The sequence below is a fragment of the Carya illinoinensis genome, chromosome 11, assembly GCF_018687715.1.
Source record: "Carya illinoinensis cultivar Pawnee chromosome 11, C.illinoinensisPawnee_v1, whole genome shotgun sequence".
Classification (NCBI taxonomy): Eukaryota; Viridiplantae; Streptophyta; class Magnoliopsida; order Fagales; family Juglandaceae; genus Carya; species Carya illinoinensis.
In genome coordinates this window covers 22,436,744-22,452,368 of record NC_056762.1, presented here as the reverse complement: position 1 = coordinate 22,452,368, position 15,625 = coordinate 22,436,744, and the positions used below count along the sequence as shown (strand labels likewise).

The following is a 15,625-nucleotide window of genomic DNA, read 5'->3' as shown; positions in this document are numbered from 1 at the left end:
ACCATTGGGTACACAAAATCTTCCTCTAAATCTCAAGGTTCCATCATCTTATGCCAAAAAATAAAGTCTCTACCTATCAAAAAAAAAAAAAAAAAAAATGAAGTCTCTTACCTTTTAATATTTCCCCTTTAATTCTCAACAATTCCGTATCACTAGCTTGGGCTACCTTAATTTGATATATCAACGTTGAACCTAAGGTCAAACTATTTATTTTGGATCAAGTGTCCTGGATTACTTCAATACCTACTCGCTTCATATCCTATAGTATATGCTTTTGTGGAGTGTACATCGTAGCCAGGGTACTAGAGGATGATTTTCTACTAAATGTATCTGATACAATGTTTGCTTTGCCCAGATGGTAGTTAATACTGCAATTATAGTCCTTTAGGACTTCCAACCATCTATGTGAAGAAATATTTCAGGCTCTTATGCCCAGTATAAATCTCACACCTCTTTCCATAAAGGTAATGTCTCCATATTTTCAAAGCAAACACTACTGTTGCAAGCTCTAGATCGTGAGTTGGGTAATTCTACTCATAATATTTCAATTGTTAGGAAATGTATGCAATAACTTTCCCATTCTGCATTTAAAACACCACTTGAACCCTTTAGTGAAGCATCACTGTATATAACAAAGCCTTCATCTCCCAAGGGGATTGTAAGAATTGGTGCAATCACTAGTCTTTTCTTCAATTCTTGGAAGCTCTCCTCACACTTATTTGTCAATAAAAACTTCTCATAATTTCTTGTCAACTTTGTCATTGCAGCGGCAATACTCAAAAACCCTTCTATGAATTTCTTGTAGTAACCTGCAAAATCTGAGAAACTTCGTACTTCATTAACATTATTAGGCTTGACCCATTTTACCACTGCCTCCACCTTTGTCGGGTCCACTAAAATTCCTTTTGCGAACACCATGTGTCCGAAAAAGGCTATCTCTTGTAACCAAGACTCGTGTTTTTGGAATTTCACATACAACTTCTTTTCTCTTAGTGTCTCAAGGGCAATTCTCAAGTGATCCTTATGTTCCCTACTACTCCGAGAGTAAATGAGAATATCGTTGATATAGACTATTATAAACTAATCCAACTAATCCTTAAATAACCTATTCATAAGGTCATTGAAAGCTGCGGGTCATTAGTTAAACCAAAGGGCATAACAAGGAATTCTTAATGCCCATACTGTGTCCGGAATGCCGTCTTCAGCACATCTATCTCCTTAACCCTCAATTGATGATATTTTGATTTCAAATCTATCTTAGAAAGGACTTGTGCTCTTTATAGCTGATTGAATAAGTCGTCTATCTGTGGTAGAGGGTATCTGTTCTTAATAGTCACCACCTTATTTAACTCCCTGTGGTCAATACACAATTGTATAGAAATATTCTTCTTCTTTACAAAAAGTATTGGATCACCCCACGAGGATACACTGGGGCGTATGAAACCTTTCTCTAGTAACTTCTGTAACTGATCCTTGGGCTCCCTTAGCTTAATTGGAGCCATGCAGTAAGGTGCTTCGAATATAGGTGCTATCAAACTCCACTTCCCTATCTGGAGTTAACCCTGGAAGATCCTCGGGAAACATGTCTCTAAATTCTCTAACTATCTTTATGTCCTCAACTTTGAATCCATCTACTGGTGGTAAAACCAAACTCGCTAGGAAAAGGTGCACCCTTGTCCCAATAATCGAGTGGCTTGCATTGCTGATATTACACGAGGTGGGAAACTTTCTCGTGATGATGGAAAACTAAACTACTCTCTATCTGTAGATTTAAAGACTACTCTCTTATTAAAACAATCTACACAAGCATGATTCTGAGATAACCATTCCATTCCCGGAATCAAGTTAAATTTGGACATTAAATACAATCAAGTCTATAGGTAGAATCCTCCTTTGAATCTATATTGGACATCCAATCAAAACAAAATCTCAAATGATATGCTCTCTCGAGGGCGTAGCAACAGACATACTAGGTTCTAGTGGCTTAGGTATCTTCTCAATCAAAGGTGCGTAGTGATTGGAAATAAAAGAATGCATGGCACTGTAATCGAATAAAATGGAGGCATAACATGAAAATAACTATAATGTACCTATATGAATGTTATAATGACTTAGAACTATAAAGATCATATAATTTATCCATCATACTATATACATATCTAAACTTAGGATAAGGAAAGGTACCTGTGACTATATCATTTAACGTTGCAGCGTCATCAGGAGTGAGAGAATATACTCTTCCCGTAGCTATCATCTTTTAGCCCCTGCTCCTTCCTGGTTCCTTAGGTCTCTTTATAGGGCAGTCTTGAGCTACATGGTTCAACTTTCCACATTTTAGGCACAAATTGCAGCCAAATAAACACTTTCCCAAGTGCTTTTTCCCACATATTTGACACTTAGGATAAATGTATCTTGTTGGTGGTTGCCCTTGTCAATTCTCGTTGCGGGGTCTCTTGTCCCTATGCCACATCGATTCGAGTTGCTGTTGCTATTGCTAGCGCTTCTTTGGATTGTTATAGTTGATATTCTCTTGTAGGTCTTCTTCGACAATAGTAGCTTGGGTAATTAGCTTCATGAAACTTTGAATCCTGAGAGCACGTAAATGCTCCCTAATCCTGCGATCTAGGCCCTGCTCGAACTTATCAGCTTTCTTCTCCTCATCTAGAATTAAGTAACTCACGAAGCGGGACAGCTCCATAAATCTCGTAGCATACTATGCTATCGTCATTGTTCCCTTAGTGAGGTCCATAAATTGATGAGTTCTCAATTCCCAAAGAATTTATGGGCAAAGTGATCTGGAAAGGCTCTCTTGAAACATTCCCAAGAAATGGGGACTGCTTCCCCTAACTCCAGTTGTATCAAGGCTCGCATCGACTTCCACCATTGGTTTGCCATGTCTGTCAAGCTGTAAGTGACATATTTTACCTTTTGATCATCTGTGCATTAAAGTGTTTCGAAAGTTTGTTCCATATGTTCAATCTAGCTCTCGCATCCATGGGATTCAATCTACCGTCGAAAGTAAAGGGATGCTGGTTGAAAAATTGTTCCAAGTTACAACCGGCCTACGGGGCTCTAAGTGCTACAAACTGGCCTCTATCCATTGATTGGAAGAATTGGGTTGCAGCCTTAACGAGAGGACCGGGTTATCATTTTGGCTAGATTCAGAAGATCCCTCTTGATTTGGGTGATTTCTAGTGCTAGGGGCCATTATCTAAGGTGGAGATGTCATTGTAACAATTAACTAGTATTTGATAAAATGTAAAAATAATGACAATAATAAATCATCATCATTCATACATATACTCATGTCATACATGACTGATCTTTAAATTATTTGATTTATCATACTATATACATCACTAAAAATTCTAGAAATCGTATCGTGACTCTCTATTTAATAATTGAACTCATACTATAGGGAATAGTAATTTTAATTAACTATTCTGATATGTACTAAAACAAATACTATTAATATTTTAAATTCAAATACTTTATCTATTCTTCTAAATCATAACTCGGTAGAAATTTATATTAAAATCTATCAAAACAATTGTCGAGAATTAGAAATTAGTTTAAACAATTTAAACAATTTAAACTGTTTGAAATACTTTAATCTATTATTATTTACTACTGAAATTAGTCATAAAATATTTAATAATTTAATTTAAGTTTCAAGGTTTTTTTGAATACAAATAATTTCTGTAAAAATATGAGGTTTCTCGACTATTATGAAATAAATTAAACCCACTTAAAAATGATTTATGAAATAATTAATCTAAGCCTATTGAAATTCAAACTGGAATTGAAAATAAGCCAAACTAAAACAAAACTCATAAGTTTAGCCCATCTAAAAAGTTAGGGTCATTTTAATAAATTATTAGGATAATAATGGAAAGGCTGGAAAGAGTAGAAAAGGTGGCTATTAGGCCTGCAACCCGTAAGCAAAAGTCGGTTTTGTGCATGGTCGGATCCGACCCAGCCACACAAAGCACGCCAACCCGACCCGACCCGTCAGTACAAACCGGGTTGTACGGACAGATCGGTTTTTTTATTTTTTTATTTTTTATTTTTTATTTTTATGAAATGCTGCAATTCTGCACCCACTTTGGTTTCTTTTCCATATAAATAATATATCATTTCATTACTAAGGAGTGAGCAAAATACTAGTACAAAAACTATCAAGAGAAAAACTACAAAATAAACATATTTTTCTATACAATTGCTATTAAAATCATTAAAACATCTACCAAACTACTAAAACCAATTCCATAATTTGTTGAGAAGGCAGCAACAAAATTCCTTTGCATCACATTCCAAAGCTACTACCTACATTCCATTTTAATCCACCATTTTGCAAGTGAATCTACAAATCCAATATCAAAGGTTTAGAAACTAACATTAGGGAAAATCAAATCAGAATTTTTAATTCATGAAAATCACATAAAAATGAGTGAAAATGAAAATCATACCATTCATGCATACCATAAGCCTTGAGTTACTCCTCAATCTCATCATCATAAGCAAAGCTTGATTTTGGACCAAACTCTAAAAAACACATCATGATTATTAAAATGATATAAAAATAAACATTATGAAAAAGTTTAATAAATATGTAAATAAGAAATAAATTCATTACCCAATTCCGCCTCAAAACTTTCAATATTATCTAAGGAGGCACGAAGATCAATGGGTATTGGATCCTTCAACCAATTTTGTGTACAAACAAGTGCCTCGACTGTTCTTGGAGATAGTGAACTACGAAATGGGTCAAGCACACGACCCCCTGCAATGAAGGCTGACTCAGAAGAAACTGTAGAAACGGGAATGGCCATTACATCCTGTGCAACTTTTGCCAAAATAGGATATTTTACTTCATTGATCTTTCACCAATCCAAAATATCAAAATTTGGAGCTCGTGCCTCACATCCATGTTCTAAGTACTGATCAATCTCTGATTTGTTCATCAAATTAGACTCAATAATTTCTTGCTCATACTCAATCCAAAAACTCTGTTGAGAATCAGAATCAACCATAGTAGGATCAACTGAGGAAGGAGGCTCAGAATAGGAAACTCCACTTGAACTCCCATACACAATACTATACTCCCAATAAATGTCCATCATCAAGTGTTTTACTATTGCAATCATTTCTTCGACTAAATTACCACCATATATCTTTTTGAACCAAAAATGCAAAAGACTAAATTTGCATCTTGGATCAAGAACAACAGCAATAAATATCATCAAGTTAGTCTTTTCAATTGATCCCCAATATTTGTCATACTTAATCTTCATATTTTCTGCCATACATTTCAACACTGCATCATTACTTTGACTCATTTTTGACAAATGTGATTGTATGCCACAAAGCTCCTGAAAATATGCATTAGATGTGACATACAAAGAGCCAGAAAGTCTCACAGTAGCATCATAAAAAATCTTCAAAAACTTTATCAATACTCTAACTCTCTCCCAATTATTAGAGTTAGGGGGGCCCAAGTTCACACTACGACAATAACGAACAAAAGAATCATCATCCTTCTCCAATCGCAAAAAAGGTTTTTTATATGTTTCTGCAACTTCTAGCATTAGATAAGTCGAATTCCATCTCGTGGAAACATCAAGACATACCAATTTTGTACAATCAATTTTCTCCTTCTCTATACACTTTTTGAATTTCTCCATTCTTGCGGGAGATGATCTAACATACCTAACTGCATTGCGCACCCTTGTGATTGAATCATCACAATCTCTTAGCCCATCATTCACAATGAGGTTCATTATATGGGCACAACACCTGATGTGAATATACTTCCCTTCAAACAAATGACCTCCCACAAACTTTCTCAAATATTCAATGGCAACATCATTTGAGGAAGCATTATCAACTATAACAGTAAAGATTTTGTCAATGCCCCAATCTTGTAAACATGAATCTACACACTTTCCAATAGTTTCTCCTTTGTGATTAGGGATCATACAAAAGTTTAGAATTCTTTTGTGTAGTTTCCAGTTAGAGTCGATAAAGTGTGCAGTAAGACACATATAATTTAAGTTTTGAATTGACGTCCATGTATCATTGGTTAAACTAACCCGCCCAACCGTCTTAAAAATTTGCCTTAACTTCTCCTTCTCCATTTTAAACAGTTTAATACAATCTCTTGCTGCAGTGGTTCGAGATGGCACTTGAAACCTTGGTTCAAGAGATCTACATACCTTCCTAAATCCCTGGGCTTCTACTATCCTAAATGGAAGCTCATCACAAATGATCATTTCAGCAATTGCCATTCGTACAGTTTCCGAATCAAACTTATGTGCATTTGCCGAGTTATTAACATCACTATCTCCAACTCCCTTAAGAGGCCCATCACGACTCATATTCTGTTGATCCGTAAGTCTGATTCTATGAGGATGTTGCTTACAAGTACCAAGATGCTGCAGCATACTTAATGTACCATGTCTTTTGGGATGACAAGAGTAAATCTTGTGACAATAATTACACTCCGCTTTTGGGTCATTTAAAGGGCATCCATCTATTTTAGTGAAATGGTCCCACACTACTGAGGGGTCTTTATTTGCCCTCCTTTTATGAGGAGGGAGACTAATATTACTAGACAAGTTAATATTTGATGCCTTTTGTGATCGATTATCCAAAGGAGTAGCCGTCTCATTACCTCTTAAATTGGTATGAGTGTCACTTTCAAAGCAATCCATATATGAACTGACATAAAATATTACATACAAAAATCAAGATATTAGTAATGCATAGAAACCCATCTATTTGTAGACCAACTGATATACAAATGAAATTTACAATTGCAAAAACACAAGCAATTCAGCACAGAGAAGGTCGACAATATGCTGGATCAGCAGATGGTGGAAAACATTTGTGGGACTTATGTTCCATATAGGTATATGTTGTAACTTCTTTTTTTTATTTTTTTGATAAGTTCGTAAGACTATAAAACTTCTTTTGGGTAGCTAAGCTTAGCTGTAATAATAAACTTGCAGTAACCTTTTGTCAATGTGAACACCAAAACAAGTCTGGACTTTTTGGAGAAATTCATGTGATGAACTCTCTCATCTAGTTCTGGTAGTGGTTGTTTCGGATGTTGTTTTTTGGTGGTGGTGTTGAGATGTTATGTGGTGGTTTGGGATATTTCTTCTTCTTTTTTTTTTCTTTTTTACTTATCTAATTTACTTGTGAATTAATCTGTCCAAACGGATATGCAAACATGTAACTATAGTTATTTTATCGTATCAGGTACAACAAAAGCCTGCTTTGGGTGTCATCGAGGCATTGCATGGAGCACGGGAAGATTTCCTTGTGAATACTTAAGTATAAACATTGTCGGTGTTGAAGATAAAAGGTTATTTAGGCCCACGTTTTGTATCCTAGTATTTTCAGCTGTAATTTTGGATGCACCAAGGCTGTAATATTGGGGGTTTTTGAGCCTCCATTATGTATCTTTGTACTTTTGCAATGTAAATTTGGTTGACCTGATTAATATAATTTATGTCTTTTCTCCCTCCTGAAGTTATTCCATTTGCCTATTTTTATAGAAAAGAAATGGAATAGCATTCATATTTATAGGCCCAAGCGTCAAGTACATAACAAAATGTTGTCTCAATTACATAACAAGAAAGTCTCAAGTACATAACAAATTAGTTACTGATGTTATGCAGAAGTTACACTCTAGGGTTACAATACAAGGACTTTTTGCAAAAATTGACATGTTCCTACCCAAAACTTTCACTACCCTCAAATACATAGAGAAAGAGAGAGACATAAATACTATTTTACAGTATAGTCAACTCTAGGAAAAATGTTAGTGGAAAAAACGTTTTATCTATCATTAAGGAGGAAGAGGATAAGAAAATAAATTTATAAGGGTATCACCAAAAGATTAATCTACAAATTAATTATTGATTAGAGACTAATGATCAGATTAATCTTGATTCCTCACCACATAACCAAATGTAATGAAAGCCTCATCTCTCTCTCTCTCTCTCTCTCTCTCTCTCTCTCTCTCTCTCTCTCTCTCTCTCTCTCCATATATTTATATATACATACATATCAGGTACCACAAAAGAAGACCTACAAAAGATTTGCATTCCATCCAATGGTTAAGAATCAATGGATAAAAGTAATAAGCAATTGGGCTCCACAAAAAGGAAGATTGGGTTCCCTTTAACAACAATTCAAAGAAAATATTACCTACTGGTTTAACAGGGCATTCTGAATGCCTTCCCCTACATAAATTGACCTATGCAATTTCCAGGACCTTATGTTGACTCTCCCACAGCTAATACTCATCCAAATGTGTATATATTATTATAGCCAAGTTGGAATCTGTAAAGGTTTAGACCAATTATGGGGAATTAGGTAGTGGCAGATAAGTCTATCAATTCTAAATTGTAAAACTAGTCATTAACACTTTAAACTATCATCTCATTTCCATTATCCAAGCAATTTCTGAACCAAGAAAACGTAGTGGAGTATGGACCAAAACTTTCACTGTTTTTTAACCAAACCATTATCCAAGCAAGAAAGGAACGAAGTTTCCCAACCAATGCTGAGAAAAACTAGAACAGTTTCCAAATTCCCACTCTGTTCTCAAATATGAAATATGGCTAAGCTATAATATGGCTAAGCTACAAACAGAGAGGATAATCTTTTCATTGCAAACAGAGAGAGGAAGGATCCAGGGCACAAAATCCTCATTCAGTTCGGGGGAAATGCGTTTAAGAGGGACTTATTGGTTTGGACGGCGAAGATGAACGGCGAAGTCAAACGGCGAAGTCGACCGGCGAAGACGAACGGCGTGGTGCACTGGAGGCTAGGGTTTGTATAACCAGAGGAAGGGCTTGAAACGAAGACTGCGGCTCAATCGGTTTCGACCGATGTTAGCAAATCTCAACCCGTAAGAGAGTTGGATCCGAATAACCCGACAAATGTCGGGTGGGCTCACTTCGATTGATGCGGACGGACCGGCCCAAGACATTATTTGCACACCCCTAGTGGCTATGACAGTCGGTTATGTTTGGATAGTAAAATTATTTTATTTTATTTTATTTTTAAATTTTTATATAAAATATAAAAAAATTAATTTTTTTAATTTTTAAAATAATAATAATATTAAAAAATAATATTTTATTTAATTATCACGTTCTATATATAAGAAAATAAATAATGATAAAAGATAACAAGATTTAAGACGATTAATAGCGTGACTTTTGCCACTGTCCAAAATCCTCACATGACCTGCTTAACAAATAATGTAATTATAATCACAAAAGCTTTTACACATGAAAATGATGGGATTTGGTAAAGTTAAAAGGTATGGGTAAAGGAGTCAGACTCGTGGTCCTCTTTTAGAAGCAGATAGGTTGGCCAGTTTAGCCTGGCCGGATGCGTTTTTGCTGACTGGTTGATACCTTGCAACCAACAAAATTTTGGTAATTTTTCTTAATTCCCGAAAGAGAAAATGTATTTGCAGTCGGTAAATATTACATAATTTTTTTTAAAAAAATAAATTCATACAAAACTTAAATAAAAAAAATTAATTTTTTAATCATAAATTCTATTTCTTTTTAAAATAATTATACGATATTTACATATTTCACTAGCATTACTCTTCTCAAAAAGTGTTATAGAATTCCCCATCCATCAACCTTTCCTTCCCTAACCAAATTTCAGCATGAATCTCCACCCAAACTCTACCGTACGGGACCTTCGCTTGACTTCAAAGCTGTACGTAGCTTTTTGTTTTACTCCGTTTGATGCTGTACGTAGCTTTTTGTTTTTTGTTTTATTCCTTTCGACTGCCCTCAATTTGTCTAACCTACTTTCAACATTTTCCTTTCTCCTTTGAAAAGCAGCCAACAAATTACACATGATGTACTTTAACTTCCTCCTTCGATCTAGAAAGAAAAGTAAGAACAAGCGTCCACTTGGATTTTAAAGAATAAATAATTATTATGAATTCTCGTTAAGAATTGGACAAAAGTACTGTTTATACTTTATTTATTCATTTATTCGGTGTTATAGAAATTATTCCTTAGCAAATTAATGAATTTATGGACTTTTAAATCTATTACACTACCTACCCACCAATATTTAAATTTATTATTTAAAAAATTAATATGAATTTAACAAGTAATTAGTGATGAAAATGTGAGAGCCCAAAATTCTTAGAGACGTGAAAATCTATTTATAAGTCTGATTATTGACAAGATAATTGCAGATATAAAAATCTATCACACTACATTAATTTTAAATTTTTGGCATAAGTACAAATTCATTCATAAATAAAGCAAATAATACTTAGACTACGTTTAGATGTTGAGCTGAATTTAATTGAGTTGAGTTCTTTATGAATAATAGTGAATTGAGTAAGTGAAATGAATTATGTGGGGTTCATCTAAAATAGGTTTAAATGTATTTGGATGTTAAGATAAGTTTAGTACTATTTATGAGAAATTAAAAAGGATTGTGAGCCTCGCATGTAAGAAGGTTTTGAGTTGATATGAGTTTAGTAATTTGAGAATTATGTATTTAGATGTTATATTCAACTTAAAATTAAACTGAACTGAATTGATCTCAACCGAGTCTTGCAACCAAATAGGGCCCTCATAAGTGATATATATATATATATATAAATACATAGTCATCAGAAATATCATTATAGATAATTAAATTCGACTAAATATAAGAATTTTTTAACGAGTCTTATGGTGTGAGAACATATGATCCGATTCTTCCTACAGAAAATTTGGATTGAAAACCTATCACTTCACTGAGAGGCCAGACGAAAAAAAAAAGGCAGCATGATCTACCGCCCTGGCCTACTCGAGAAAAAAAAAAATAAGAAATGCTTAATCGCTGCTGTGTATATATATATATATATATATGATATAGCATGCACGCACATTCATCAAGAATAATCCATCGGGCTGGACGGAGTGCTGATAGTTCGCGCGACCATGAAGGCGCAGTCACGGAAGTGGATGATAGTGGTGTCCACCATATGGATTCAGGCATTCACCGGCACAAACTTCGATTTTTCAGCCTACTCTTCGGCATTGAAATCGGTTCTTGGCATCTCTCAGGTGCAGCTGAATTACTTGGCAGTGGCGTCGGATCTCGGAAAGGCATTCGGGTGGTCGTCTGGCCTGGCATTGAAGCATTTTCCGACGTGGGTGGTGATGTTCATGGCTGCTTTCATGGGCCTTGCTGGCTATGGCATTCAGTGGCTTGTGATTACCAGTATCATCACCTTGCCTTACTTCCTGGTATGTTCTCTCTCTCTCTCTCTCTCTCTCTCTCTCTCTCTAACACAAACACATGAGCACTTGGTCATTTTCATGGCGGTTGTACTTTGATTGGGCACATTCAATTCTGTCAAGTTTCGATTTGCAACTCTGGATTAATTATTAACTTTCTATTTTCCAATTTTTCAATAATTGATGGATTGAGTTCTATTTATAAAGAGGTGTGGATAATATATATATATTTAGTAAAATATTTCATTGATATAATTTAATATAAAAGATAAATTTTAAAATTTAAATATTATCAATTAGATTTTATAATTTAAATCTCCGACCGTTAAAAATTAAAATTAAATCATGTCACCTATTTTCTTTTTATTTTTATTTTTTAAAGATAACATTCATGTCATAAATTAAAGCATAGAAACAGTTTCTGTCATGTTCAATACAATGCATAATTTCCAAAGGGCCCTCTTCAATCCATACAGCTTCATCATCTAACTGTAAGGCCATCCTTGCAAGGATCTGAGCAATCTAATTGCAATTTCTGGGAGCAAACTGGATTTTCTATCGAGTTGGATGCTTGGAAACAGACATGAGATCTTCAACAATCTGGCCTTACCATGAGCAATTCTCCTCTGTGCTTAGAATATATTTAACCAAATTCAGTGAATCTCCTTCAAACACAACCTGCTGAAACCCCAACTCAACAACAATTCAATAGTCCTCTCCAAAGCTACTGCTTCAGCTGCTTGGCCATACTGCAGCTGCTAATGGGTCTCCTGAACTGTTTCTGAAGACAACACCCCCTCCCATCTTCCAACCTTTTGAGATGAAAGCTGCTGTTGGCTTTTACCCAGTCCCCTTCTGGTCTGCTCCATTGAAGATTCAACGTGCTAGTTTTAATAATTGAAGTAGTTACGTACAAAGTTAAACCTCTTGACAATTTGAGGTTGTCAAGGGTAATTTGAAGATTCAAACTTTCCATTCTATTTTTCTGTTTTGGATTCACTTTTTCTGACTGCACTGTACATTATAGTGAAACAAAGGGGAGAATTGTGATTTTTCTTATTTAGCAATAATTCATTCATTGTTATTATCCTTTCATTTTTTAAGGTTACATCTACCCATAGACTATGGTCTGAGATTCACTTAACTGTTGGTGTTGTTTTGTTTTGGGACGGTTAGGCTTTTAGGCCTGGTTCGGATACAAAAATCCTTCCAATTTATTTCAACTAATCTCATCTAATCATTATAACTTTCTCAAATTTCCATTCAAGATATAATAAAAAATTCAATTTTTTTGAATTTCAAAACAATAATAATATGAATAAATATTATTCTAATAATATTTTATTCAATTTTCAACTTTCATCTCAACTCACTGACCAAACCTCTCCTTAGTGACAAACTAGTGAGGTGTGCTTGTTGTTGACAAGGTTTTTCGCGCTACTGATCACCTTATGCCAATAAAAATGTGCATCCTATGATTTAGTCGAGGTTTTATCCTGAATGCCCGATGCTAATAAAAAAAGGGTGCAACATCATTTATAGAAACAGTAAGAAGAAAATAAGTACTTATCACTATGGGTTTTGGTTCAATGGTAAAAGTTAATTATTTCATTTAATTTTCATGTGGTTTGGTAGATGATCGATGATGATTTGGATCTCCTTAAATATGACTGTCTTTGCATTTTTATCATCTCTGTTTACTGATTTGGTATTGTTATGATTATTTTAATCTTGGATGAAGTTAATTGGAGTCCAGACTCCAGAGTGGTCATTTTGGGCTAACCTTGTTCTTTAGCCATGTGTTTGATTCATGCTCATTATAGTTCTCATCAACCAACCCTTTTCAAATGACCCTTTTCATAGGATTTAGAGAGAGAGAGAGACGACTGAACAGAGCATTGAAGTCATTTATAAAAACCACATTAATTTGCAAGCAATAAAGTTTAATTAATTTCCAAAATCACACATTTAGATTTCAGAAACTTTAGATTAATTAACAGGCCATAAGATCATAACTGAAAAGGGATCCTGAGCCATTTATATGGACGGATGGTGTTCCATGGAAGAGCATAAAGATCTGAAGCTATGCAGAAAGAAAGCCGATATTCATGAATCTAATAATGCGTGAAACAGAAGGTTGTAATCAAGTTTTCATTGGCTAATTTCCTGTACTAATCATGATTTTGCTATCTCTAATTTGATTCTGCAGTACTCTAGATATTACCACTAACTTTTATAAAAAATATATGTTCATTCTTGGCCCCTGATATTAATGGTGTCTTAATCTACCGTGGCAGGTCTTTCTTCTGTGTTTGTTGGCAGGCTGTAGCATTTGTTGGTTCAACACTGTATGCTTTGTTCTTTGCAATCAAAACTTTCCATCCAATCGACCCCTTGCAATCTCACTCACAGTAAGCTTCAATGGCATAAGTGCAGCCTTCTACACTCTTGCTGCCACTGCAATTGACCCATCTTCTGATACTACATATCTTCTTCTAAATGCTCTCATTCCCCTACTCACATCTATAGTATCATTGATCCCAATTCTCAGCCAACCTTCTCTAGACCCCCTTTCCCCAGATGAAGTTCACCGTGACTCCCTTTTGTTCTTGTTTTTGAACTTATTAGCAGTCATCACCGGCATTTATGTTCTCTTTGGTCCTTCCAATTCAGATACAACAACAGCTCGTCTCCTTTTTATTGGAGCCATTGCACTTCTAGTGGCCCCTTTATGCATCCCTGGGGTTGTCTGTGCTAAAGATTGGTTTCATCGCTCCTTTCATTCTTTCCATCTTCAAGCTGGGTCTGGCTTCATTCTTGTTGATGCAGACGATCTTGAGATTCATAAAGAGCTTCTTTCCCTTCATGCTGGTAGTATTGGCTCTGTTGGGCAAGGATCATTCCATCACTCAAGCGAAAATGGAGCTGTGAATGGGATCAATGGCCCAAAATTAGCTGGAGAGATTGAAGGGTGTGGATGTTGCCAGAGAACGATAGCCAAGGATCAGTTGGCAATGCTCGGGGAAGAGCATCCAGCACGAATCGTTGTACGCAGGTTGGATTTCTGGCTGTATTATCTTGCTTACTTCTGCGGAGGTACAATAGGGCTGGTTTACAGTAACAATCTAGGACAGATCGCACAGTCTCTGGGACAAGGTTCAGAGACTACGACGCTCCTTACACTCTATTCCTCATTTTCCTTCTTTGGCCGATTGCTTTCAGCTGCACCCGACTACATTCGTGCGTAAGTAACGACCACTTCTACTTAGCCAGTCCTTACTCTTATTGCACAATGACCTGTCTTTCGAATCTGCTATCCTAGCTTGTTTAAAAGCATCAAGAGCAACTTCAGTAGAGCATAATAGAAAGATAGGTAGGGCAAAACTTCATTGGAACAGAGCAAACATGGGGGGATATAAGTAGTTCACAAGCTTCCATTGATCCAACTTTAATTTGATACATCTTTTAATATGAAAACTTTAAGATGGAGCAGCACGGCATAATGTGTTAAATATATAACTTAAAATGATTACATTAACCTATATTTATGTGCAGGAAGTTTTATTTTGCAAGGACTGGGTGGCTGACAATTGCACTTTTGCCAACCCCAATTGCTTTCCTGTTGCTAGCAGCATCAGGCAGCGGGCTGGCACTGCATGTAGGCACATCACTAGTTGCCTTAAGCTCTGGGTTCATCTTTGCTGCAGCCGTATCAATTACATCGGAGCTGTTTGGACCAAATAGTGTGGGTGTGAATCACAACATTCTCATCACCAATATCCCAATTGGGTCACTCGTTTATGGCTGTGTTGCTGCAGTTGTTTATGATGCCTACACAAGCTCTGAATCAGCAGTATGCATTGGGAGGCAGTGCTATTTCTTAACGTTTGTGTGGTGGGGATGCATGTCGATTCTGGGGCTAGCTTGTAGTGTGCTGTTGTTCTTGAGAACCAGACATGCTTATAACCATTTTGAACAGAACCGCATGTCTACACAGCTGTATTAATATATGCATTGCGTTGAAGAGACAGTACAAGATCGTAGCGCGCTACCTGATTCATTAGGTTGAACTACAAAGGAAAAGGCACTAACTAAAAAGATACATGACATAATGGCCGCACAACAGAATTCAAGGGAAAGACACAGCTATTCCGGGCATTGGGACCCACAACAAGTTATGCTAAATATAGTTATTGTTACGTACTCTTGCGCAAAGTACTAAAAATTGACTATAAATAGAGTTTTTGAATGTAAAAATTCAGATATTCGATAAAAAGGTTGCAAGTGTTTGCTAAATTGTATTTTCTCACTACCGCACTAAATAGCATATAAAGTCTTTC

The 15,625-nt window shown here is 35.7% G+C and overlaps 3 protein-coding genes across 4 annotated transcripts; 1 reads left to right on the top strand and 2 right to left on the bottom strand.

Moving 5' to 3' along the window:
- Nucleotides 1–534: 534 nt before the first annotated feature.
- Nucleotides 535–918, bottom strand: LOC122282302 (uncharacterized mitochondrial protein AtMg00860-like). Its single transcript, XM_043094259.1, has one exon. The coding sequence runs from the start codon at nt 916–918 to the stop codon at nt 535–537; it is 384 nt and encodes a 127-aa protein (XP_042950193.1).
- Nucleotides 919–4,883: 3,965 nt separating this feature from the next.
- Nucleotides 4,884–6,443, bottom strand: LOC122282301 (zinc finger BED domain-containing protein RICESLEEPER 2-like). Its single transcript, XM_043094258.1, has one exon. The coding sequence runs from the start codon at nt 6,441–6,443 to the stop codon at nt 4,884–4,886; it is 1,560 nt and encodes a 519-aa protein (XP_042950192.1).
- Nucleotides 6,444–10,725: 4,282 nt separating this feature from the next.
- Nucleotides 10,726–15,581, top strand: LOC122280582 (protein NUCLEAR FUSION DEFECTIVE 4-like). 2 transcript variants are annotated; one of them, XM_043091541.1, is made up of 3 exons: nt 10,726–11,294; nt 13,583–14,529; nt 14,918–15,168. In XM_043091541.1, exons 1-3 carry the CDS (start codon nt 10,986–10,988, stop codon nt 15,027–15,029), a joined length of 1,368 nt encoding a protein of 455 aa, XP_042947475.1. In that variant the 5' UTR covers nt 10,726–10,985; the 3' UTR covers nt 15,030–15,168. The 2 variants fall into 2 exon arrangements, with proteins under 2 accessions (XP_042947475.1, XP_042947473.1); XM_043091539.1 differs by having other exon boundaries at nt 10,730–11,294; nt 14,841–15,581.
- Nucleotides 15,582–15,625: the final 44 nt, after the last annotated feature.

Coding starts and splice junctions, on each gene's coding strand:
- LOC122282302 (XM_043094259.1), bottom strand. CDS start 918: ATGGTGTTCGCAAAAGGAATTTTAGTGGACCCGACAAAGGTGGAGGCA.
- LOC122282301 (XM_043094258.1), bottom strand. CDS start 6,443: ATGCTGCAGCATCTTGGTACTTGTAAGCAACATCCTCATAGAATCAGA.
- LOC122280582 (XM_043091539.1), top strand. CDS start 10,986: ATGAAGGCGCAGTCACGGAAGTGGATGATAGTGGTGTCCACCATATGG. Junction 11,295..13,582: donor TCACCTTGCCTTACTTCCTG/GTATGTTCTCTC, acceptor CTACCGTGGCAG/GTCTTTCTTCTGTGTTTGTT. Junction 14,530..14,840: donor GCACCCGACTACATTCGTGC/GTAAGTAACGAC, acceptor ATTTATGTGCAG/GAAGTTTTATTTTGCAAGGA.